This window comes from Elephas maximus, chromosome 9 (assembly GCF_024166365.1).
Source record: "Elephas maximus indicus isolate mEleMax1 chromosome 9, mEleMax1 primary haplotype, whole genome shotgun sequence".
Classification (NCBI taxonomy): Eukaryota; Metazoa; Chordata; class Mammalia; order Proboscidea; family Elephantidae; genus Elephas; species Elephas maximus.
Genome location: NC_064827.1, coordinates 42,936,780 through 42,964,104, shown reverse-complemented (window position 1 = coordinate 42,964,104; position 27,325 = coordinate 42,936,780). Strand labels below are relative to the sequence as shown.

At 41.8% G+C, this 27,325-nt stretch overlaps 1 protein-coding gene across 1 annotated transcript in view; it reads left to right on the top strand.

Moving 5' to 3' along the window:
* DCAF12 (DDB1 and CUL4 associated factor 12) overlaps window positions 1–22,473 on the top strand; it is a 29,841-nt gene extending 7,368 nt beyond the window's left edge. The window contains exons 3-9 of the mRNA XM_049897059.1: window positions 8,984–9,190; window positions 10,078–10,138; window positions 14,530–14,723; window positions 16,013–16,078; window positions 17,178–17,340; window positions 19,772–19,950; window positions 20,470–22,473. Coding sequence (XP_049753016.1) covers window positions 8,984–9,190; window positions 10,078–10,138; window positions 14,530–14,723; window positions 16,013–16,078; window positions 17,178–17,340; window positions 19,772–19,950; window positions 20,470–20,628 — 1,029 coding nt within the window. The 3' untranslated portion in view covers window positions 20,629–22,473. The remainder of the gene's footprint in view (window positions 1–8,983; window positions 9,191–10,077; window positions 10,139–14,529; window positions 14,724–16,012; window positions 16,079–17,177; window positions 17,341–19,771; window positions 19,951–20,469) is intronic.
* The last annotated feature ends 4,852 nt before the right edge of the window (window positions 22,474–27,325 follow it).

The window sequence follows — 27,325 nt, the reverse complement described above, 5'->3', positions numbered from 1 at the left end:
TTAAGCAGGGAAGACCAGTTTTTTCTGTGATTTGCGGCCAGATTGAGACAGCCTAATTTGGGGGGTGGGGTAGAATGATAGGCACTGGGGTTGAGAAAATAACTCTAATGTTATGTCCCTGAGTTTACGTATATTTAGATTCCTAAAATTATCAAAGTAGGATATGAAACTCAATTTGAGATGCAGGAAAGTGAAATATGATTATATGTAGGGCTTTTGTTCTGACCAGATTTTTTCGTTTCAAGATGATCCTCTAATTAACTTACTGTTTTATGTTCCCAAAGGGATACAACCTTTTAGAAGAATGCTTTGAAAATGGTTGTAGAAACCTTAGGCTTGGCCAGGTGTACATTTCTTTATTTTCCCGTCTGAACTGATAGGTTGACAATATTCTCATCTGTATGATCCATCTATATTTTCTAGTTCGCATGTTGTTGTTAGTTGCCATCAGGTCAGATCCGACTCATGGTGACTTCATGCATAAGTTGGTGTAGTAACCTGCTAATAAGTCATTTTTTTAAATGGCATATGGCTATTTTCTTTCTAGTAAGAAATGTTCACTTTATCTCAGAATTAGTATTTTCTGAATATTGTACTCTTCTGGGAGGAACATTTTAGATATGGAAGTGAGAGAATGGCTGTGTTGTCAAGTTTTTTCAGTGGGGGCCAGGTGCAGAGTGTCTGTAGATGGAAAATACATGTAGAAATGCTTCATAAACTCTGAGGTTCTATGCAAAGTTAATTATGTTTATTAGGCTTTAGGAGAGGAGTAGAATGAGCTATGTTTCTTACATGTGATGGTGCCATAGTCAGTGATTTCCTGCCCTTTTCTAAACTTCATCTTTGGAACAGGCTTTCTTAACATTAGCACAGGTGTGGGCCCCAGAAACCCTGTCCAGTGTAGTGCTTCCCAGACTTTGAGTTGCCCTTTGTATGTGAGGAAATTAATGATTAAGCATGTTAGGGCCTATGGAGAGAGTCAAGAATACTTTATTTGGAGCAGTTTTTCTCAGGAAGGACATTGTTGGTGTTTTTGGTGGATTCTTATTGTCTGGTCTTTGCCTCACATTGTAGGATAGTTAGCATTTCTGGCCTCTGGTCTCTAGAGGCCGGCAGTGTCCCCTTACCCCAGTTAGTGTGACAGTCAGACAATTATTAAATCCATAATCATTTATTGATTTTTTCCTGTGTATAACTAGACACTGCCTAGTGTCAGGTTGCAGTGATACACAAAGAAATCCCAGACTGGAAGGGACTACGAAGATAATGGATTCTCAATCACCCCCCTCCATTTCTCCTTTTATAGTTGAGGAAACAGACCCAAAGGAGGGAAGTGATTTTCTCGAGATTCCATAGTGAGCTGGAAGCAGAGTTAAGTTTGGGCCCCAGGTCAGAATTCTTTCTGCTGTACCAAGTACTTCTCAAACTTTGTCCTCTGAAATACCCCCAGTAGCAGAGGACAGTAAATGAGTACTTGGAGTCTGGATAGTACTGAGCAAGTATGAAATTTCTTTGATGTTCTAAGTTCCACAGTTTATCCTAAATATTCTTGTACATTTTGTATTTTATACTATAATATATCCACGAATCTCTTAATATAAAAATATTGTGTGTGGGCATGGAAACCTTCCTTCATCTTTTGGTTAAATTAATGCTCCAGGAAGATGATATGCCGTTTTATCCTGTAAGAAGCACAACGCTACGTGTAGTGAGTCCTGACCTCTGCTTAGCTTACCTGGGATATGATACATGGCCACAAACAAAGTTAATTACAACATAAATGCCTCATTAGTAGTGCTATTCATGAGTTGCCAAGGAGGAAGAAGTCATTCATAGTAAGAGTGCTCAGTGAGGATTTCTTAGAGGAGGAAGAAGCCTTCATCTGATGGGAATTTGGAAACAGGGGTGTCCACTCTAGAGCAGAGGCAGAAAAGTACAAGGGTTGTGGGACTCTATATAGACCCATTTGATTGAAGCAGGGCAGAAACTATAGAGGAAGAGACTGATTCAGTGACCAGCTAGCTGAGGATGGCAAGGGCTGTCTCCTTTTCTTTTCCTTTTCCCTTTGGTTCATGTCTAGCCTTTAATCATGAATATTCTTGTTAGTTACTTTTCTCATCTGGAGAATTAGAGTCACATGCCTAGCATGACCCCTGAATTTAGGGTCTGTTCTGCAGCCCTGTAGCTTTGGGGATGTCTTAGTCATCTAATGCTGTTATAACAAAAATACCACAAGTGGATGGCTTTAACAAAGAGAAGTTTATTCTCTCACAGTCCAGTAGGCTAGAAGTCCAAACTCCAGGGGAAGGCTTTTTGTTTCTCGGCTTTGGAGGAAGGTCCTTGTGATGCATCAGTCTTCCCTTGGTCTGGGAGCATCTCAGGGCAGGTACCTCAGGTCCAAAGGACACGCTCTGCTTCTGGGGCTGCTTTCTTGGTGGTATGAACTTCCCATGTCTCTTTGCTTGGTTCTCTCTTCTATATTTCAAAGGAGATTGGTTTAAGACACTATCTCATCTTGTAGATCTCATCAATATAACTGTGGCTAATCCATCTTATTACATCTTAGTGATAGGATTTAAAACACATAGGGAAATCACATCAGATGATAAAATGGTAAACAGTCATACAATACTGGGAATCATGACCTAGCCAAGTTGACACATATTTTGAGGGGACACAATTCAATCCATGACAGGGGAGTAGGGGAGTCCGGGTTGCTAAAAAGTAGAGCTTTGGCAGGAGGAGGGTGGCAGGCCAAGTATAACTGCCTGGGAAAAGTTATTAAGATGTGCCCAGTTACTTCAGTTCCCAGCTTTCTGTGGCCCGTACCTTCTCTCCCTGCCCCCAAGCCTAATCACTTGGAATGGCTGCTTTAATGGCAGACGATTTAAAAAGTTGTTCCATGAGCTAAAAGCATGGCTTCTTTTGCCAGTCTCCAAAACCAACTACCTTTGAATTGATTCCGACTCACAGCGACCCTGTAGGACAGTAGAACTGCCCCAAAGGGTTTCAAGTATGTAATTTTTACAGAAACAGACTGTCACATATTTCTACCACAGAGGGGCTGGTGGGTTCAAACTGCCAACCCTTCCATTAGCAGCTGAGCATTTAACCACTGTGCCACCAGGGCTCCTTTTTGTCAGTCTGCCTGCTATTAAATGGATATTTGATTTCTGACAGCTTAGGCTATTGTTTCCCAAGCAAGATCCGTGAACTACCTGCATCAAAATCACCGGAAGTATGTTTTTAAAATGCAGACTCCTGGTCCTCATCCTGGGACTGATTCAGAATTTCCTTTGGTGAGGCCCAGGAATTGGCATATTTAACAACCTCTCAGGCAGTTATTATATGTGCTAGCATTTGAGAATCACTGGCTTAGACTCTACTGCATAGCTTTTTTTTTTTTTTGCCTCCTTGTTAAATCTAGACCACTTGTTTGATTCCTCCTTATATTTTCTAAACAGGCCCCAGGTCACAGGTGAGGCTTCAGGTTTAATGGTTCAGAGTTTCCTCATAGGCATATTGGTTTATACAGTAAAACCTGCAAAAGCTGGAACGTGTGTAAGGCAGAAACCTGTCAGAGAAGGAAAACTCAAATATTTTCACCAATAGAAAGTGATAAAAAATTGATAAGACTGCGCCCTGTCAAAGACTGAAAACTGCTAAAGCCTGGAAAAAACAAGGCAGTCCCGCCGAGCTCCAGCTCTCACAGATTTCACTGTATCTGTGTAGCAGCTAGTTAGGTGTAATTAAATCTTTTTTCTGCACTTAGAAAAAGCCCTTGACAAATGGTGGTTTTCCTTACTGACCTCTTCCTGATCTCATTTAACACACATGAAAACTTAAGTTGAGCTTTTTAAGTCTTACTAGCTTAGGCCTTTAGTTTTTCAAGCTTTAGGTTCATTTTCTAGGAGGAGAATAATATATAAACATACGTTTAAAAAAATCCAGTTTTATGCCAACAAATTTTGTATTATATGTATGTATTATTTGTTGAATTAAGAGCCTAAAAATTTAATAGCCTTTGACCTAGTAATTTCACAGCTAGGAATTTATCCAAAGGAATAGAAGAGCCTTTTGTTTTTTTTAACAAAATCATCATTGGACTCTGTCTTATCTAAATGCTAACAACAGAATACTTAAGTAAATTATGGTAAATCAAATCTGTATGATATTATGTAGACTAACGTAATTACGAACACTGTAGTAATGTGCAAAACGTATGCTTAGTTAAAATAAAATGCAGAACTCTGTCTCTGCTGATGATAGCAATGCACAATTATATATGCATGTGGTTGAGAAATCCAACAAATTAAAAACAGATTTGAAAAGAGAGAATTCTGAATGACCTTTCCTGGATTTTTTTTTTATCTCCATTGTTGGTATTGTTACTTCAGCTAAGCAAACCTTGCTTTTTCTTGAAAACAATGCTGAAAGTGGCCTTGTGGAGTTAATATTTATGGCTTGTCTTGTTTGTTGAAAAGATTGAACACAGCTGTATATTACACATCTTCTTTGGGAAAAAGGAGTGTAGTCAAAACCAAACCAAACCCGTTGCCATCAAGTTGATTCTGACTCATAGCGACCCTATAGAACAGAATAGAACTGCCCCATAGGGTTTCCAGGGGTGACTGGTGGATTCGAACTGCCAACCTTGTGGTTAGCAGCCATAGCTCTTAATCACTGCGCCACCAGGGCTCCAGGAGTGTAGTAGGGGATCAATAGTAATAGTGTTAGGATATGCAGCAAAAGGAGTTCTCCATCCACCCCATTCACACAAGGAGTTTTTTGGAGCTCAGAATAATACCAAAGGGAGATGTTGCTTAAAATTTCTTGATATACCAGATACATAACTGATATGTAATTACAATCTCTGCTGTCCAGTAGTTTGCATTTTAGAGATAAGGCTTCCTATTAATTGTGAGTAGGAGACTTTATACCTGGAAATGCTGTCAAGGAATGAAGAGCCGAGGCTGTTCTGCATAGAAATTGTTCTTTTCTGAATAATTTCTACATTAGCTTAGCATCCTTGATTACTATAGACATCAATTTCCATCTTCCATAGGAAGAAATTAGGATTCGTATGAGTCAGACTAATAGGCCTATTCTTTTATTTAACTTTTTATCTTTCTGATTGGATAGCATCGCTTGGCAAAATCTTAGGCGTTTTTCCACAACTGACTCTCAAGATTTACTCAATTTTTAGCAGAGAACTCCAGAACCAGGGATTAGAAATCAGTTTACTGAATTTTGCTAGCTATAAAGCTTGTGAAGAATTATGTCACTTAAATCCAGGATGATCATAAGTCCTAATATGGTCCCTCCTTCCACAAAATCTTGATTCTAGTGGGAAATTTTTAGAATTCAGAACATAATATGAAGTACCATGTCTGTTCTCAGCCAGCCAGCAGTGCAACCATGTTTCAGAGAGGCAGTCTAGATTCGTGGCTCAGAGTGTAGTAGATCTTGACATAGCACAAGTACCTGAATTTAGGTACATGGATGTTCATTGCAGTGTGTTTTTTATTACCCCAAAATTGGAAGCAGCATAAATGTTCAATAATAGGGAATATATTCAATAAATGCAAGTGTGTCCATGTGGTAAACTATCTTGTAACCATTAAAAATTATGTAGAAGTGTATTTATTGTTTTGGGAAGGTGTTACTGCTGTATCAAATGAAAAAATATTAAATAATATATATGGGATCACATTTTTATAAATGGAAAAAAAAAAAAGTGCGTGAGTGAGTGTGTAGCAGAGGACCTGAAAGAAAATACACCAGATTGTTAATTCACTGTATCATGGTGGTAATGGTTTTTATTTCTACTTTTCTTTGTTTTAGAAGATTTATAAATTATTATATGTTATTTTTGTAATTACACCCAAAAACCAAACCCCGTTGCCATCAAGTTGATTCCGGCTCATAGCGACCCTTATAGGGCAGTAGAACTGCCCCTAAGGTTTCCTAGGAGCAGCTGGTGGATTTGAAGTGCTGACCTTTTAGTTAGCAGCTAAGCTCTTAACCTCTGTGCCACCAGGAACCCATATTTTTGGTAATTGGGGCCCTGCCAAACGTAATTCTTTTAGCAACCGTGTGGTCTTGCCTTTAATAAATAGCCTTGGAATAGAACCAGCGACCTGGGCTTGCTGGGTGTGGCAACTCTCCTAGTTGCTGACCAGTCCAAAATGTTTGTAGCTACAAAGTCTGGATTGTTCAGGCAGCTTATTGAGCTCAGCAATACCCCCGACTCTTGCACAGCAGGATGTAGGTGGACAGGCAAAACTAGCTTTTAGAGCTGGGCTGGACAGAGTGCCCAGTTGTCCTGTCCTGTCCATTGTAGGAGGCCCAAATGAGCACAGCTTCTTATTGCTTCAGGGCCTGTAGCTCTTTTCTTCTTGCTTTCTTTCGTTTTTTATTATGGATTCACATGTGTTCGTTGTAGAAAAAATTAACATACCAGAATTATGTTATACATTTTTTTTTAATTAACTTTTATTGAGCTTCAAGTGAACGTTTACAAAGCAAGTCAAACTGTCACGTATAAGTTTATATACACCTTACTCCGTACTCCCACTTGTTCTCCCCCTAATGAGTCAGCCCTTCCAGTCTCTCCTTTCGTGACAATTTTGCCAGCTTCCAACTCTCTCTATCCTCCCATCCCCCCTCCAGACAGGAGATGCCAACACAGTCTCAAGTGTCCACCTGATACAAATAGCTCACTCTTCATCAGCATCTCTCTCCTACCCACCATCCAGTCCCTTTCATGTCTGATGAGTTGTCTTCGGGAATGGTTCCTGTCCTGGGCCAACAGAAGGTTTGGGGACCATGACCGCCGGGATTCCTCTAGTCTCAGTCAGAACATTAAGTATGGTCTTTTTGTGAGAATTTGGGGTCTGCATCCCACTGATCTTCTGCTCCCTCAGGGTTCTCTGTTGTACTCCCTGTCAGGGCAGTCGTCGATTGTGGCCGGGCACCAACTAGTTCTTCTGGTCTCTGGATGATGTAGGTCTCTGGTTCATGTGGCCCTTTCTGTCTCTTGGGCTCTTAGTTATCGTGTGACCTTGGCGTTTTTCATTGTTATACATGTTTTTAAAAAGCGTATTCATTCAACATTATAGCATGAGCAAATAGCATGTTAACAAATATCCTTCTATGCCATCATTTTTAAATGATGTATAATATATAATAGTCCATCGTGTGAGTGTATGCAATCCCCTGTGATGTTTCGCTAACGTAAACATGCTGCACTCTAGTTGAAACTATCGATTTATCATCATTTCCTTGGGATAAATTCCTGAAATTAGAATTGACGGGTGTACACATTTTTAATTTTTTATACATATTGTCTGGCCATTTTTTGTTGTGTCTCTTTATCTTCGTTCTCTCCTTTACTCTTCTCCTTCTTGTTGTGGCATAGGGAATGGATTCCTCTGCTTTGATTTCAGTTGTCTTCCCTTTTTCTAACATTCAGGCCTGTTGAGCAGGCTCATGTTGCCCACCTGCCTTTTGCTGTTGACTGCAGTATATCACCTGCCTTGATTTGGCTTTTTTTCCTCCATTAGGCTCCAGTGTAAAATAACTCTTGAGTTTTAGAAACTTTTGTGAGCCGTCTACCTTTTTTAAGCCACCTTGGTCTTTTTATATATACACATTTGCATGTGTCTACATACACAAACATGTCTGTAGAGATGTACTTACTAGTCTTACAATTTTCCTGGGCAACAGCCTTTAGTTTCTTTTTTTTTTCCTCTGTCCTAGAGTGTAGCTGCAGAGAGCCATTCAGCCTCAAGCTTACCTTGCCATGCTGCTAGCTATTGGTAGGGATCCCAATAGGTTAACATGGAGCAGCCCTACTCTAGGAGATGTTATAGGAGCTGCGTGAAGCCTTGGCCCCTTGTCAGAGGACTTGGGGCTCTGTGGCAGCTCACGTACATCCCTGTCCTTTCCCAGGAAGAAGCAGAAAGGCTCTGTCCTTTACATGATGGTTTGTCATTCCTTTGCAAGGATGAGGTTGAGGGTATACTCCTGGGTTCTCTACAGACCCCTTTTCTCAGCTTTTCCATCTCCCTTATATCTCGGCATTTTTCATCCAGTGCATAGCCTTTCTTACATCCTGCAAAACTAAACAAACATCAGAATAATAACAGTAATAACAATATTAGCTATTATTTAAGTACCTATACCGTGCCAAGCCTTGTGCTAGGCGCTTTGCAAGTGCTATTTTATTAGACCTCTTAGCAACTCTATGAAGTGGATAATATCCAAGTTTTACAGATGAGAAACAAGATTCAGAAAGGTTAAGTGACTTGCCCAAGATGGCATAGCTAATAGGTCAGCGATCTGGAATTCAACCCTAGATCTGTGCAACTCTGAAGCTAGAAAGGTTGAACATAAGACTTCCTTGGACATGAATAGATGAAACCTTTTCTCCTCACCTACCTGAATGGTAGAAATGGAACCCTGTCTTAAGGCAAAGGACTAGATTAAAAGAAGTCTCAAGATTTTAGCCAACCCTCAGACTCCATAGAAGAAACTCAGATCTTTATATTATAGGTTGCAAGTCACAGTTTACAGGGGTCGCTATGAATTGAAAATCGACTTGGCACCACACCACAACAACAACAGTGCATGAGATTCAGATACATAAAATATGTCCAAAGAGACAGAAAACTTTTAGTCCAGGATATTTAGGTCCATGGCCTAATGCAAGACCTCTTTGAAGCCATCTGTGAATCTCTAGGCAGAATTTATTGCTTTCTAATCCATTCATGTAGCATATTATATCTATCTCTAACGTTATATTATTTTCATGTTTCATTTGACTAGTAGTCCTGACCATGTCTTTAATAATTCCAGTGTCTAGCATGAGTAGACACTCAGTAAATGTTTGATGGGTAATTGAGTGAATGATGTTTATACCCAGGGTCAGCCACATTTAATAGAAACTGTGTTCAGTGTCTCTATCCCTTTTGTCTTGTAGCTATTTGTAGTGGATGTCCAGACAAGCCAGATCACCAAGATTCCCATTCTGAAAGACCGGGAGCCTGGAGGGGTGACCCAGCAGGGCTGTGGTATCCATGCCATTGAGCTGAATCCCTCTAGAACACTGTTAGCCACTGGAGGAGACAACCCCAACAGTCTTGCCATCTACCGGCTGCCTACACTAGATCCTGTGTGCGTGGGAGATGTAAGTTTTCCCAGTAGTTACAGTTAGAGTGGCCTTGTTTTTATAAATAGGGCCCCTGTAGTATGGGCCCTCCTCTCACAGGCCCTCCTGGGAAGGAGTGGTGTCCTTTAAATTTCTGCTGACTCCAGGGGCATGGGATTGAGGTGTGGGGGTAGAGGTATCAAAATGAGGACCAGACTCCCTGTAGGGAGTACTAGGTTATGTTGACAGAGAATGTATGTTTGTTAAAGGGGACAGTGGCAGTGGGTTGGTATGTCAGAAGGTGGTAAGTGCCTTGGAGAAAAGTAAAGTAGGTTAAAGGGATAAGGAGTCCTGATGGAGGATGATGCTATTTCAGAGGGTAGTCAGGGAAGACCTCACTGATGAGATGACATTTGGGCAGAGAAACTTAAAGGAAATGAGGGGACAAATCATTAGACGTCTGGGGAAGAGGATTCCAAACAGAAGGAACAGTGAAGAAGCTGGTTATAGCCATAATCCTAGGGTGCAAAGGGGAGATTGATAGGACATGAGGTTGGGAGGGGTAGAGGGGTAGGTGATTGTATCCAGGAACTCCAAATAAGACAGCCATATGTAGAAGTCTAGAGCTGTGTGTCTGCTAGACGTATTTATTGTTTGGAGGAGTGCTAATTTCATTTCAGCTTTGAGGTCCTTGAGACAAGCTAAAGATTGTGTGGTCATCTTTTTCCCTGACTTACCATGTGACCTTGGATAGTCATTTCCCCTCATCTTCACTTCTGATCAAGCCCTATGGGCTGAGATCACCAGGGTTGTAATTTTTACGAAGATATTTTAAGTCAGACTTGTATATTTTTCAGGAAGGTGCATTGCAAGCTATATTTCACTAATTTTTTTCCCCCTGTACCCATCACTCCCTCCTCTCCAAGGATGGACACAAGGACTGGATCTTTTCCATCGCATGGATCAGCGACACTATGGCGGTATCTGGTAAATTTGCCTTTTTGTGGGGAGCTTTGGTGTGGTGAAAAGGGAGAGAGGCAGAAAGTTGGAGAGGGATAGTAGTATGATTGGTATCTGTTGCCATCGAGTTGATTCTGACTCATAGCGACTCTATAAGACAGAGTAGAATTGCCCCATAGGATTTCCAAGGAGTGGCTGATGGATTCGAACTGCCGACCTTTTGGTTAGCAGTCGAACTTTTAACCACTGTGCCACCAGCGTTCCCGGTATGATTGGTGATAGCCCAGAAAGAGCATTGGTCAGGGGCCAGGAGATAATGTTTCCAATCTTGGCTTTTTCCCTGGCTTGCATAAGTCATTTCCCCTGTATCTTTACTTCCTGATCTGGGAAGTGGAGATACTGGCATACTTCATTTATTACTTATACTCTGTCTTGTTCCAAAAAGCATGTATGATAGCATGTTAACCTCAAGGTTTTTGTGGGGCTCATCAAGACAATGGTTGTGAAAGTGTTTTAGAAAAGTTGAGTGCTTGCCAAAGTATTAGGAACAATTGTCATTTTCTGTATAATTGTATAGCATTAAATTTCTTGTTGATAAAAGCTATATTGGATTGGGTGAATTTCTTCCTCAGTGGTTAAAACTGCCGGAAAAAAAGATTTGGATAAACGAATGTGAAGAAGATAATGTACAGATACACAAATGTTTTCTGGGTGCCTGTACCAAAAACCCATTGCTGTCTAGTCGATTCCAACTCGTAGTGACCCTATAGGACAGAGTAGAACTGCCTCGTAGGATTTCCAAGGAGTGGCTGGTAGATTTGAACTGCCAGCTTCTTAGTTATCAGCCAAACTCTTAACCACTATGCCACCAGGGCTCCCTGGGTGCCCACAGCAGCCCAGAAGGAAGGCTCAGGGTATAACCAGCTTCACTGGGTACCCATATATAAAAACTCAAAATTCTGTTTCAGATTGCCAAATAAAAATAATCATAATGGTCACTGTAAAACCAAAATATACTAAGTGCTTAATATGTTATCTCATATAGTGCTCAACAATAGCAGATTTGTATTATTAGTCTCATTTCACAGATGAGGATATTTAGATTCAGTGGAGTCAAGATTTGAATCCAGATCTGATTTCAAAGCCCAACCTTTAGAACGCTGCTTACAAAACTAAGAAAACAAAAATGTTTTTTCCTTGAATTCTTAGCAAGGCAATAAAAGCAACTAGAAGGGAAACTACTGAATTGAATAATGAAGCACAGTTGCGGGTCACACGTTACCCAGGAGGGGTTCAGAAGTTTCTAGATTCCCTGTCATTTGTCTCCCCCAAGGAATGTGAGCTCCTTAAGGGCAAAGGCTGCGTCATGTTACCTCTATGGGAATTGTTCCCACGACTGTAACACTAGATTTGGTTGTTGGGATCCAGGATTTGGCTTTGTTTTAGGAGCCTCCCATCTCTTCTTTCAGATACTCTGCTTCAGTGTCCAATATAGTCAAGCTGATAACTCCCTCAACAGTATAGTAAGATTTAAGAGCATTGGGTGTGATACTAGAGACTTGAATTGGTATTCTGGCTCTACCATTTATTAGCACTGTGACCTTGGGCAAATTAGTTAACCTTTTTGAGTCTTGGTTTCCCTATCTGTAACATTAATAATAATTGTGTATACCTCAGAGGGTCACTGAGAAGAATAAGTGGGATGATGTGTAGTGGCTACCGTATTGAAAATGTACAATGCTTGTTAACCGTTGTTAATGTGCAGATTTGACAATGAACATTAACCCCTAAACATTCCACCTCAAAATCCGTATGTTCACACTTACCAGCTCTCTTCCAAAGTGCACCCCTCCCTCCCTTTGACCTCCACTGAGGTGCACAAGCCAGAGAATGGTCTCATCTTAGGCTCTTCAGTCTCCTTAGCCTTCATATGTAGTAGATTAACCAAACTGTGTTGATGTATTTTCTCGAATATTTCTTAAATCTATCAACTAACTTTATTTCTTCTCTACTTGTGTGGTTATCTATCTCAAATTATGCCAATATCCTCCCATATTTTCTCTTTGCCTCTAGTCTTGTCTCCTTCATTCCAATCTTGAGGTTGTTGCCAAATTCTTAAAATGATTTTTTTCCTTATTGTAAAAATAATACATGTTTATTCTAAGAAATTCTTTAAAAAATACAAAATACCCACAGTATCTCCACCCAGATATTATGGCTGTTAACATTTTAAATTATCCTGCTATCCTTTTATTACTTAGCTTATCTTTTCTTAATTAACCTTTTTCTAATACATATCTTTTCACTGGTAAAAAATGAGATGATATAGAGGGGTGGATATATGGATAGATAAGTGATAAAGCAAGTATAATAAAATGTTAACGGTAGGATATATGTGTGAGTGTACAGATACTAATTTTAAAATTCTTTCAACACTTTAATGTGCTTACACATTTTTATAATGAAACCTTGTGGAAAAATGAGATTGCACTATATACTAAGTAATGTCCTGTAACACATCTAATTATGTCACCTTTATGCTTCAGTCTTTGAGTGGCTTTCTAGTATCCGCAGGATGAAATACAAACTTCCTAGCAGAATATAAAAGGCTCCTGTCCGCCTCTCCAAGTTTGTCTATCCTGCACGCACCCTATAATCCAGCATAATGAACCATGTATAGTTCTCCAGATGTGCTCTCTCTGGCCTTTTCTAGATTTTCAAATACACATGATGAACCTTCCACTTTGAATTCCTGCCCACTAGCCTTATGATGCAAACAAATGGGCTAGTATTTCTCCCATGTTAGACACTTTTTACTATGAAGCATTCAGGAGATTTATAATGGGGGAGGATCAGTTTCTGGTCTCAAAGCAACGTTGGCAAATAACTTTACAGGTAAAGGAATTAACCTAATTAGAGCATTTGACATTAGCTGTCAGATTCAAGGCCCGAAGCTCTAACAGAGAGGTAGGGGGAGGCTTCTGTGCATCATCTGGGCATCGTTGAGTTCTTCCCTCACCATGACGAATCCTAAAATCTTGCCAGAATGTCCTTTCTCTCTTCCTCTCTCTCTCGCTGGCTTACTCTTCCAAGATCGGTTTTTCTTTATCATCCTGTTTCTAACCTCAGATCATTTAACATAGGAGCCTGAAATTAGTGGGGCTTCAGTTTGGAAAACAGGCAAAAAAATTTTTAATAACTTCTTCCTGGCAAATTTGAAAAATATTGAAGAGTTAATGTTCTGCAGTATTTGAACATGATTTTCTTTTTTAAAGTGGTTTTTGATAGTCTGTTTTTTGGCTTTCACATATCCCTGCAGCCCTGTTGCTGGACATGTATATGGTTCTGAATAAACATCTTTGTATATAGGTCTTTTTTTTTCCATAATACTTATGATAGTGGATTATTCCTAGATGGGAACATAAACTTTAAGGATTTTGCTGTAGGTTGCTCAGTTGTACTCTAGAAAGATGGTATCATTTTAGTGTGCTAACAGCAGTGTGTTCAGGGCTTACGTCAAAGAAAAACATTCTTAGTTTTTTAAGTGCTTCATTATTGTTCTATAAACCCAGTGCCGTCGAGTCGATTCCGACTCAGAGCGACCGGTTTATCTTTTTAAACGTTCATTCTATGTAGAACACTGGTTTTTAAATATGGGATTGTGGTTCCTCTGGGTCCATGGAGTGCATTTAAGAAGCCCGTGAACCTCCGTGAAATTGAATATAAGACGTGTGTATGCATATTTTTTTCTAGGGAAAAAGGAGTCTGTACCATTCCTAAGTGTCTCAGAGGGATCCAAGACTCAAAAAGGTTAAGCATCACTGATCTAGACCAGAGGTTCTGAAATCCTACTGCACTATAGAAATCCCCTGTGGATGCATACCCACATGACCTAAGCCTGGAAAATTACTGAGCTTTATCACAATGTAGGAAACCCTGGTTGCGTAGTGGTTAAGTGCTACAGCTGCTAACCAAAAGGTCAGCATTTGGAATCCACCAGGCGCTACTTGAAAACTCTGTGGGGCTATTCTGCTCTGTCCTATAGGGTCGCTATGAGTCGGAATTGACTCTACAGCAACGGGTTTTTTTTTTTTTTTTTTTTTTTAATCGCACTGTAAAATCCTCTCTTGAAAAATGTAATCAATCATGTTATGCTTAAAGGTTGTATTTTAATTCCTATACCTTAGCTGAATCACCCTCTTTGTGTGTCTCTTAGAATACATAACGGAAACCCTGGCGGCATAGGGGTTAAGTGCTATGGCTGCTAACCAAAGGGTCAGCAAAAATGCATGCTGCTCTGTGTTTTGGGTTAGGCCACCTGATGAGGTTTTAGCACACCTGAGGATGATAGACCCATCTTGGCTTCTGTGGGACGTGAAGGGCTGGGCATGTCTGACATCTGCGGTCTTCTTGTGCAGGCTCACGAGATGGTTCTATGGGACTCTGGGAGGTGACAGACGATGTGTTGACCAAAAGTGATGCAAGGCACAGTGTGTCACGGGTCCCTGTGTATGCCCACATCACTCACAAGGCCTTAAAGGACATCCCCAAGGAGGACACAAACCCTGATAACTGCAAGGTCCGGGCTCTGGCCTTCAACAGCAAGAACAAGGTATGAGCCCACTAAGTGATCCCTGAAGCCTGTACTTTATCTTCTTGGCTTACAACTTGGAAGATAGTCTCCCTTTCCCCTCCCTAGTCAGTGTCTGCTGCATAGCTTGAAGGGTTGGGGAATGCTGGTGAGAAATCATAACAGGCTGTGAAACCCGCCTGATAAGTATTGAAGTGTGTCCCTCTAAAAAAAAAGTGTTGTAAATCCTAATCTCTGTGCCTATGGTTATAATCTCACTTGGGTTTGGGCTGTCTTTGTTATGTTAATGAGGTAGGTTTAGTGTAGGGTGTGTCTTTAGTCAATCTCTTGGGATTAAACAAGCAACAAGCTAGCTAGCACAGATGGGAGAAGAGCCACATGAAGATGGCCCAGGAATAGAAGCTCAGAGAGACAAGGGCCTTCCTCTAGAGCCGGCACCCTGAATTCAGACTTTTAGCTGCCTAAACTGTGAGAAAATAAGTTTCTGTTTGTTAAAGCCACCCTTCTGTGGTATTTCTGTCATAACAGCACTAAATAAAGACAGAGTTTCCCAGAGCCACTCTAATTTGACTTCTCACTCATTTGCACATGCCTGTCTGTGCAGGTGCTCTGTCTATTTTGGGTGTAATTTTCATGCATGGCTCTGAAAGCAATCACTTTTATTTTCTTTGGTATTCAGTTTCTTCTCAGCCTCCACTCCTCTCCCTCTGCACTGCCACGGAGTCATACCTACTCTTTGAGCCAGATCTCCTGAAGCTGGGGGATGAAATAGAGTGTCAGGATGGAGGCCCAGGGTCAGAAGAGAAGAAGAGCTTCTCCCCGAATCTGAGTTCGGCCACAGTTTGAGGGGTAGTTCCCTGAGCCTCCTATATATATTCATGGTTTATTTAAGTCCTTAAGATGGAGTTATGTGTCCTAGATTAGACCCTCCACTTCTAGAAGCTCTTAAACTGAGACTTACGAAGCTGCCCTTAATATTTGTGCTTTTTTTTTTTTTTTTTTAACTATCCAACAGGATGTCATGGGGATGGTTGCCCAGTGAAGACTTTGTGAACCATGGGTACCTGCGTTATTGCTGGGTCTTGGACTTGTTTCTTGGGTTCTCTCAAGAAGCAGGCTCAGTGTTGTATGCTGCCCAGCTGCATTTCATAGGGGTGCTGAGGCTGATAATTGTTGGCACCACTGCTAGGATCTTCATGGGATAGTAGCGAAGAACGGGGAAGACCGCAACCTTCAGAATCTTCTCCTGGTTACTTTGTATATTAGTTGCTACTGATAGGACTATAATCTGTTTTTCATTGCTTTTGCAGGAATTGGGAGCAGTCTCTCTGGATGGTTACTTTCATCTCTGGAGGGCTGAAAATACACTATCTAAGGTGTGTGAACCTGACTTAGTAACTTTACCTAATAATTCACCTTACAATTAAGATACTCTTGAGTCTCCTTGACCCTTCTCATTTATTTGCATGGTGCATGAAATTCTGTCTAGGTCTGGCATGCCTTTCTTGAAGGAAAGTCTTTTTTAAAGAGATCAGTGGGGGTGGTTCTTTCACATTGCAGTGGCTTCGTGAGAGGCTCCTTTAGCTAGCTGTCCTTCAATCCATAGTGATTATAGACTACTTGGCATGCTGTGAGGGCAGAAAAACCTAAATTGTAGGAACCAGTGGCAACTGAAGATTAATTTAATTAAGCCATCTCTGAAATAAACATGTAAATTAATAAGAAAATGGATTTAATTTACAGTATTTACAAACAGCTTTTGCGTAGAGTTAAACCTACACATGGGTCTTGCCCTCTTCATCCCAGAGGCCTTTGCTCCTTGTTACTTCTGTTGATAGGCTCTTTCTCAAGAGGAAGCAGGACCCAAGAATTATCGATTCTTTTATGTCACAGCCTTCTTTGAGCTCCACTGACCTTACATGGTGCCTCCGTAGGCACTCATGAGGATTTGCTGAATGACGAGGAGCCAGGGTTGAAGCCAGTTTGGATTTTCTGGGATTGAGCCAGTCCTATGAGTGTGCTTTCTCTAGGGTACAGCTCCCACATAATTGGAGAGTTAGGCTGAGGGTAGCCAGAAATCAGTCCTTTATCCTTATCCAGTGAGCAGTGAGGAGGGTGGTGGCTGTTTCTAAGAGAACAAGGTGGGACCTTGGCCTCAGTACCCTGAGGTTACCCCTGGAAAAAACCTGTAGGTCTTGGCCTTTTCCCTCTACCTCTGATTATTTAATTCCAGATTTGCCTTCTTCCCTAATCTTGCCTCTTTAGTTCCTGGATCATATTGTTTAGTATAGTCATCCTCTCTTTCTCGTGGACACCTAGGGGTGGAGCAAGGTGATATTTCCTTAATCAGGGCTCATCATTTTCTCTCTTTTTGTGACTTGTATATGAGGGAAGCCCACAGAGGTGGGAGTCCACAAACACCACCCCGTCCTAGGCTCTCTGGTGATGCCACAGGCTTCTCTCTTTTGTTTTCAGCTTTTCTCCACCAAACTGCCATATTGCCGTGAGAATGTATGTCTGGCCTATGGTAGTGAATGGTCAGTGTATGCAGTGGGCTCCCAAGCACATGTCTCCTTCTTGGATCCACGGCAGCCATCTTACAACGTCAAGTCTGTCTGCTCCAGAGAGCGAGGCAGTGGTAAGAGTCCCAGGGTGCCCCTCAGGCTTACAGCTGCATTGCAAATGGGTTTTGATCTCATTTTCTATGTCGTTTTTGCAAACAGGGATCTATATGGAAAGATGGATGTTTGGTGACACAGAGGGAGCTTAAGTACCTGCATATGGCAGCAGAGTTTCAAACACCACTGACAAATGTGTGCTCACAGAAACCATTAGTGGAGACTAGCAGTCAGAGTATTAGTGGAGACTAGCAGTCAGAGTATTAGTGGTTTCCGTGTTCTTTCACAGAGCTTTACTTTCTATCTTGTAATTTTTTGCAGGAGTCCCACCTGAACTAAAATTAGGTTTATGTTAATGAGTGGTATTGGGGGTGTGAGAAGGAGTTTACAAAGGGGCTGAAGGAAACTTTAATTATTTTGATTGTGGTGATGGTGTCATGGACATGCGACGTACGTCACTTCAAATATGTGGAGTGTATTGTATGTGAATTATACCTCAGTAAAGTGAACAAAGTATTTAGTTCTGACCACTGGGTGACTTAGGCTTCAGCCTCCAATCTTTAATGGTCTGTTCTCTCTGAAAGCACCCTCACTGTGGGTGAGGAGATGAAACTGTCTGGGGGCAGGGGGTGGGGGGGGAAGAGACTTATATTTGTAGTGTACTTTAAGGCTTCAGGATACTTTTTTCTGACATTATCTCATTTCATCTGACTAAGAGCCCTGTGGGAAGCAATTAGGAAAAGTGAGTACTAACCCCATTTTTTAGATGAGATTGAAGCTTACCAAAACCCAAACCAAACCCACTGCAGTCGAGTCGATTCCGACTCATAGTGACCCTGTAGGACAGAGTAGAACTGCCCCACAGAGAGTTTCCAAGGAACGTCTGGTGGATTCGAACTGCAGACCTCTTGGTTAGCACTTAACCACTACACCACCAGGGTTTCTGATTGAAGCTTAAAAAACGATTTAAGCTTAGAGCAGTTAAATAACCTGCCCAACATCACACAGCCTGGTGGGAGAACACCCAGGGGCCAGAATCCAAATCTTCCAATTCTTCACCTCATTTTGTCCCCTTTCTCATGCAAAAATGTGGCTAGAAATGTTTCCTGAGAAGTCCTAGAAAGCTATGGATCACAATTTAACCTTTCAAGTATTTGTCCCTGTGTAGATACTGCAAAAGTGGCATTTCTTTTGGGTTTGTTTTTAATTACAGCTAAGACCCTTAGATTTTGGGACAAAGAGACTAATAATATTTGTCATGAGTAAGAGGAGGAGGAGGAGTAAATAGGCTTGGCTGGAATGATGTGTGTAGTGAAAAAAATTTTTTTTTTTTTATTGTGCTTTAAGTGAAAGTTTACAAATCAAGTCAGTCTCTCACACAAAAACTTAAATAAACCTTGCTACATACTCGCAATTGCTCTCCCCCTAATGAGACAGCCCGCTCCCTTCGTCCACTGTCTTTTCGTGTCCATTTTGCCAGCTTCTAACCAGTGAAAAAGTTTTAAGAGATTTTGGTCACTCTTATCAAACACCTCTTATGTGTCAGGAAACCCTCGTGGTGTAGTGGTTAAGTGCAACAGCTGCTAACCAAAAGGTCAGCAGTTCAAACCCACCAGGCTCTCTTTGGAAACTCTATGGGGCCATTTTACTTTGTCCTATAGGGTCACTATGAGTTGCAGTCAACTTGACGGCAGTGGGTTTGGGTTTCTTTTGGCTCTTATGTGTCAAGAGACATCTTCATGTCCCATGCATTTATTGAGCCACAAGTGAGACAGGTGTATTTTTTTTTTTAACCGTGGTGCAAATACGCAGAACAGAACACTGACCAATTCAAAAGTTTCTACATGCACAGTTGAGATAGATATATTTTTTTCTCTGTGATCCAAAGCGATAAGATAATTTGTATTAAAGTGAGTGAGACAGTGCTTCTTTAGGTGCATACTTTCTGGCTTTTTGCCTTCCTCATAACATGTTTAACCAGATAAAGACCCTTGTAGTGCTGTGCTAGTGGTTTTAGGTCAAAGACAAGGAAGTCTTTATTTATGTAATGATTTATAAATATGTAGATTACCCTGAGTTGCAATATAGGTTGGAAACATAATGGAGAAGAGCTTAGAATCATGAAGGGTGACTCCAGAGTGAGTCCAGAATAAGTCTAAGGGAAGCAAGGAGATTTGAGGCATGCTTATGATTTTAGGCCAGAGGTGTGTTGTGCATCCTCGGGCACCTAGCACTTCTCCAAGACTCATGGGAGGGTCTATGTTAATGTATGGATGGGCATTGTAGCATGAGGCTTCCCTTTGGCTTTTGCATGAGTTATGCCTGTCATTGGAAAGGCACTGTCTGGTACTGGAGGGTACCATGTGGACTCAACACTGGAGAAATTCAGGCTAGCACTATCAGTGCGTACCTCTCCCTCCTCATTGTTCTTTGCCTTTCTGTGTTTCTCAGGGATCCGGTCAGTGAGCTTCTACGAGCACATCATCACTGTGGGCACAGGGCAAGGCTCCCTGCTGTTCTATGACATCCGAGCTCAGAGATTTCTGGAAGAGAGGCTCTCAGCTTGTTATGGGTCCAAGCCCAGATTAGCAGGGGAGAATCTGAAATTAACCACTGGCAAAGGCTGGCTGGTGAGTAAACCCCTGCCTGAGATGATTGTTAGACAGTGACAGAAAAATTGTCTTTACCCTGCTGACACACCGCCTACACATACACTCTTTCAGTAGTAAGAGGCACTTCTTGGAGCAGGGAAAGCCAGGTACTTTCCCTTGGTTTTGCTTTCATATCTGCATATTGTCTGTGGCCCAGTGAAGCCCGTTGTTTGACGAGGATCCCCCCAGGTGGTAACAGCTCAGGAAGGCTAACGAACCTTCTGCCAAAGCTGCCGGTAAATTATTGAAAAACATGATCCCAACTGTCCTGAGAAGACCTTAGGTTTGTGTAGCAATTCTTCAACCTGGTTTGTTCCTCTATAATGTTATGTTGGAAAAATGAGGCCCAGATTCCTATGAGTACCAACCTCCTGGCATCAGATTATAGATATAAGACCTGCTCCTCTCAAGGAGACTGGAAAGCATTCCTGTCTCTCCCTCCCCCTTTTCTGCCCCTTCGCCTAAAGGTGCTAACAGAGTTTCTTTTTCTTCCCGTAGAAGCATGATGAAACCTGGAGGAATTACTTTTCGGACATTGATTTCTTCCCAAATGCTGTTTACACCCACTGCTACGACTCGTCTGGAACGAAACTGTTTGTGGCAGGAGGTCCCCTCCCTTCAGGGCTCCATGGAAACTATGCTGGGCTCTGGAGTTAATGATAATTAACTCTCTCCCAAAATGCAGAGACTTACACTAACATCCATCCTCCGTTTCCTTGTTTCTTCTTTGGATTCCGCCCCCCCCCCCGCCCCGCCCAATTGTGTGAGGCTCTCAAACTATAGGGGGAACAGCGGAGTTTACCTATGGTTTAGGCATTTGACGGGAAGAAGCTCTGTATAGAAATCTGAATAGGGCCTTTTCCTTTTTGGTAATCAGAATTTTAGTTTATTGCTCTTTTTGTTTGTTTCTCACCAAACGTTATTAATACCTATTTGTGTTTTTTTAAGTGACACACAATTTCCCTTCTCTGGCTTCCTCTTTAGGCTGACACACTCATTCTCATCCTTACTTCGCTCATGAGGTAGGGTTCCTTTATATTTACGTGGTTGCTGTCAGACTTTCCGTGAAAGTTTGGGGGCTGTGTGTGTGTGCGAGCTTGCGTGTCTGTAGATACTCTGTGTCACTAAAATTATCTGAAGTGAGGATTACTTGTAATTGAAATATTTATAAAAGAAACAACTTTATTTAGAGTCCAGCTTTGGACTAGTCTTTATCTTGTTTTTTGAAGTCTGACAAGACTGATTATACGAAGTAAAAACAAAGAAAAACAAATATCCATCAGGAAAACCCTTTGAGTTAGACTGTAGGCTTCTGGGGGGGCCCCCATGCCAGGATGTCAGAGTGTTCCAGCCCCTACCTGTCCCTCCACCTGTGCATCCCCAGGTGAGAACAGTTCTGTGTATGTGTCACTTCCACTTACCCACCTCGCCTCTGCTTAGCTAGTGGCCACCCCCCTAAGACATCAAGGTCTCCATCCAGATGCAGCTCTGCAGGCTGCAGAAGGCTTGGTAAGAGCCGGTAAAGAGACTCAGCCCCCCTGGCTTTGGGGAAAAACTCTCTTCTCCTTTTGCCATTCTTCCAATCTCCCAGTGGATTTTGCTTTTGTTTTCTAAATTGAGTTCAGTCCAGAAGGGTGGGGGTGAACAGGGGGTGTATCTGTGTGTAGGGAGTGCTTTGTGTGTGTAATATTTGTTTCCTCAGTGCATTGGGGCTGGGGCTGAGGCTACCCCTCCCTCTCTGTTGGTTCAGCACTAGGGTGGTAATGGGCTGGTCTGCAGCCAGCAACGTTGTGCATGTGAGTAGTATTTGTCTGTTCCTCCCTTGAACTGTCTGTGTAGTCTGAGGTTTTTAAACTTGCAGGCAACTAACTGACTGATGTCCAGTTGTTCCCTGCTTTTTACGTATCATGTTGTAGATAACTAACAGCTGTTCCCACTCACAAATTCTTCCTCTCCTGTAAGCACATACTCTGTGTCTGTCAACAGCCCCTCCTGGGGAAAGGAAAAGTCCTATTTTTACTTCTGCACCCCAGCTTCTAAGCTGCTGTCCCAGTTATCCTCTTCTGCTCTGGGTGTAAGTGGGGAGAGTGGAAAGAAGAGTATCCTTCCCTTGATAATGGGGGACTGCTAGAGAGGGGAAGTAGCAAGTCCAGCCCAGCTTTGTGGTACAAGGTACACACCACTCATTCTAGAATTCCCATCTTCTAACCTAGAGAATATAGGTGCTATAAACAGGGAATTAAGGAAAATGCTGGATGCTGTAGATATTTTAATTGTCTTAATTATTTTCTATTATTAAACTACAAGCTGTAGATTTCTTAGTTCTCACAGAACTTCTGTTATTTTAAACTGACTTGTATAGTTTAAAAAAAAAATCTCAAGTAGGATGTTTTGTACTGTTGCCTGACCCTCTTCTGTGATGGGTAATGCGTTTGATTGTTTGGGATTTTCTGTCTTTAAAAATGTAGTACTTTTTGGAGAGGAAAAAAATAAAAATTATTCCAGAGCAAAGTAGTTTGTGTGAGTGTACACCCAAGAGGCTGCAGAAAAAAAGGCCCCAAATGACTGGTTGGGGGTTGGCTTGGGATGCTGGGATTGCTTGGGACAGTGAGGGAACACAAGAGTTCCTTTAAGGCTGGAGGCAAATCAAGTGCAGAGACATAAACACCAAGACTTGCCTGTCCCTGATCCCCAGCTTTGGCCCATACCGAGAGCAGATATGCCCAGGGGAAGTAGTATGGTACCTAGGAAAAAAAAAAACAGGGTGAAGACGAGGAAGGAAGGTGCTAGTCCTTGCTCTGAATGACTGTGGATGTGGGAAAGATGACCAGCATCTCCTGCCATCGGGCTTCCCTTACATCAATCGGGTGGTGATTGGCCCTGTCTGTTTTAGTCTGGGAGGTGCCCAGGTTACTGTGAGAATGGCTGCACAGTGCCCTGGGAACAGGATTTTTTTTTGGAGTCGGGGCCATAGATCCTAGATGCCCTATATAAGTGAAGGACACAGTGATCATGGTGAGTGGTAACTCTCAGAGCCTGGTTGGCCCTGTAGCTGAAAGAAAGGTGGCTGAATTAGACCACCCTCATCACACAACCATCTCTGGAAGACCCACCAGGGCTGGGCCACTGAACCTATTCCTCTGCCACATGGCACTTGTTCCTTTCTGAGGCAAGCTAGACACAGCGGCCCTTCGCACCTGCTTTAAAGGCTAGTTCAGAACATGGCTCACACAGGGATCAAAGGCTGCAAGGCAGGAAGGGGGAGGCGAGTGAGTTGAAGCAATGTGAAAGGGCTTCCTAGAGAAGAGTTAAATTAGGAAAGAGACTATAGAATCAGCCTTTCCCAATATGTCCTTTTCAGAGTACTAGATCCGTGGAACAGCAATTGATACTTGTAAAATGTTCCATGGTCGAGTCATTTTTGGGAAATACAGGTTAAAGACAAGCTCGCTCTTTCACAACTTCTCAGGTTCTTAGTTGGTTACTGTGGAATTTGTGTTGCATGGAATATGCTCAGAGAAAGGTGACTTAGGGGATACAGGGTGAGCCTGGCCTGGGCCTCTGGTCTCAATGGAATCTTGGCCCTGCTCCCATTTTCCAGTCAGACTTTCCAGCGGAGTATCTATCACAGAAGGGCTTTGTGGACTTTATGGGATCCCTCCCTTTCCTGCCAGCAGTCCCCACTCCCAGGCAATGAAAGAACTTCCTTGTTCTTTCACGGGCTCCTCCCATCATCCTTTGAATCCTTTTGCAGGAAACTCTGGAACTGAACTGAATTCCTAGCCTTCCAAGCCTTGTTTATGTTCCAGGCTCCTGGCCCTAGGTATTTTTAATAAACATGAAGACTCCCAGTCCAGGCCTCTCTGATATAGCTACAACCCAGACAATTCTAGAGCAAGTACCCAGAAATGGCAAGTCAGGATATCAAGACCCTTGGCTTAGCATCAGGGGTCTATCTTGTAGGGATCAGCCTGTGATCCAAGTGTTTTTATCTCCTTTCAGTCGGCTGGTATCTAGGATACAACAAAATGGTGAGGGGGTGAGGAGGATCACTCAATGTTATTTACTTTTAGTCACATCCTATTTCATGCTAGTATTCTGAGATGACAGGAAGCTTTGGGAAGGTAGAAACATGGGCATCTAATTCTGGAACCACTGATGAAGCCAAAAGAAGGCTCAGTTTTCTTAACTTGGTTCTTTTGCCCTCACCTCAGCTCCTCCAGAGAAAGAAATGTGAACCCTACCCCTAGAGAGAGAGGTGTGAAATGAGCTGCTGGAGATGGGTTGTAAGCTGTTCCATGATTCAGCTCTCCAAGACAGAGGTGTGAGCGGTCATCTCAAATTCCTGCTGGGTTGGGCTTTACATCAGAACACTCCCCTTGATTAGCATATAATTGCCAAAGTCAGAATTTTTACAGGATAATAATACTCATTAACTGAGCTCAGTCACAGGTTACTGCATTTCTTGTTAAGCAGTATTCAGAGCTGTAATTAACATCCCAAGTGCTGTGGACAGGAAGAAAACAAATGATCCACTCATATCTTAAAGAAAATAAATTTCCCTCACTTCTGGCTGTTTTGTCCTAACTATTGGCAGCCTGGACAGAGGACTGGAAATAATAATGAGGCCATGAGTCAGGACTGACTCGATGGCAACCAACTATAACTTTGTTCTCCAGGATCAAGGCTATATGCCAAAAGCAGAGAATATCACAGGGCCGGGTACCACAGCCTGAGGTGTTGAAATTTGGGCCTTACAGTGTGTTGGTCACCTGAGAAATCCCTCATCTTCACCACCACCACCCCTCTGCCCCTTTAGATCTTTCTGCTAAAAACACTAAATTGCTGCCCCAACCACCATGTGTAAGGTTCCATACTTAGATGTTTTGGGGGTTGGGGGTGGGGCTGTTACATTACCTGATTTAAGATACCACTTTAAAATTGTAGCTATTCCCTCCAGATACGTGACACCCTGTGTGTCAACCACTCAGACTAAGTATGAACAAAGTATGGAGGATGTGGATTCTAGTTGCTACTCATGGTCAAATGACTTTGAGCAATTCTCTTCTCTTCTCTGGACATCAGTTTTCTCATTTTATAAAATGAAGAGTTCAGATTAGACATTGGATGATTTCCTGGATCCTTAACATCCACATCAACTATTCTGCTGGTGCAGGGAAGACTAAGAAGAATAGGCAGTAGTCACTGTCTTCAGGCAGTTTGTCCTCAAAACAGGTAAACTATAAAGTTTTTGTTACGTACCTCTTATTTCCTAATGGCTTCCAGTGAAACATTGAAACTTGTGTGGGTTGAATAGTGTCCCTGCAGAATTCATGTCCACCCGAAACATCAGAAGGTGACCTTATTTGGGAATAGAATCTTTGCAGATGTGATTAAGGTAAGGATTGATGTGCTCACACTGGATTAGGGTGGGCCCTAAATCCAGTGAGCGTGTCCTTGTAAGAGAAAAGGACACACAGGAACACGCAGAGAGGGAAGACAATGTGAAGATGGAGACAGAAATTGGACCAATGCCTCTACAAGCCATGGAATGCCAGAAGCCACCAGAAGTTGGAAGAGGCAAGGGAAGATTCTCTCCTAGAGCCTTTGGAGGGAGTGTGGCCCTCCTGACACCTTGATTGTAGACTTCTAGTCCCCAAAACTGTGGGAATAAATTTCAGTTGTTTTAAGCCACCAAGTTTGTGGTAATGTGCTATGGAAGCCCTCAGGAAACAATACAGGAGTATTCTAAGGAATTTCTTAGACACCAATTTTTGTAAAATCGCACTTGAGATTTAAGAAAAAAAAAAATTTTTTTTTTTTTAATGATAATATGAAGATGAACTAACACGGTAGAGCTAAGACCTGAAAAAGCAAAAAAAAAAAGCTGAGAACCACACTTAAAAATTAATAGAAATACCACAAGTGGATAGCTTCAACAAACAAAAGTTTATTCTATCACAGTCTAGTAGGCTAGAAGTCAAATTCAGGGAAAGGCTATCTCTGTCTTTCAGCTCTGGAGAAAGGTCCTTGTCATCAATCTTCACCTGGTCTAGTAGCTTCTCTATGCAGGAACCCTGGATTCAAAGGACACTGCTTCCAGTGGTGCTTTCTTGGTGGTATGAGGTCCCCATGTCTCTCAACTGACTTCTCTCTTTTAGGCCTCAAAGGAGATTGGTTTAAGACACAACCTAATCCTGTAGATTGAGTCCTGCCTCGTTAACATAACTGCCTCTAATCCTGCCTCATTAACATCATAGAGGTAGGATTTACAACAGTAGGAAAATCATATCAGATGACAGAATGATGGGCCATCACACAATATTGGGAATCATGGCCTAGCCAAGTTGACAGATATTTTTAGGGGACACAATTCAATCCATAACAAGGACCATAGTAGTACTTCTTAAAGCTGCCCACCACTGGTTGCTTTTCCCTACCTATCTTGAACTCAACGTTTTAAATTTTACTCTAGGTCATCTTTTCACAGTGCAGATTGTGTAGAACGTTAGAATGTTTTTCCTATCCTGAATTTTATTACCCAGCAACATGTACAAGCTATCTGGAGTCTTCTTTGATAGCAGGACATAATAGGAGATCTTGCTGAGATATCTTAACCTGCATTACTCTAGGAACTGCCTTGTGTCCGCCTATGCAGACCTGGAGTTATTAGCCAGGACATAATAAGGATCTCTGAGGATCAAGGATGCACAAGTCACCAGATAAAGTCAGAATTGACATTAATGTCCCTAGGCTACTGGTTTATATAACTGGGGACTACGGTCTTTATTAGGAACCCTTAGCCTAACACACGGGGTCGCCATGATTCAGAATCAACTGGTAACTAGTAGCCTCACAAAATGATACTTGTTGCACTAATTATATCCATTGACCCAGTAGTTTCACCTCTGGGAATTCAAGGAAATAATCTTGGCAAGTGTGCAAAGATGTATAAGGATGGTCATTGTAGAATTAATTAGCAAAAAAAAAAAAAAAAAATACTGGAAGTATCCTAAATTTATCAGTAAGGGAATGGTCAAATAAACATACACAAAAAAGATACCACCAGATACTACTTGCCTCCTAATAAGTTGCAACAAGAAGTAAATGGCATCACCTAAGAAATATTCTTGCCAGAAAATTAAATTTGATCTAAACAAACCTTTAGATTTATCAGTTCTCAGAAAATATAGTGGATAGAAGAACATACTAATAATACCACAGGGATACAAACAACCAAATCCAGAATGTAGGAAAAATGACCTGACTTCAACAAATAAATAGCAAGAAAAAAGAGGGGATGAGAACTGTTACAGATTGAGAGACTTAAGAAAGATATTAAAAAGAAAAAAAG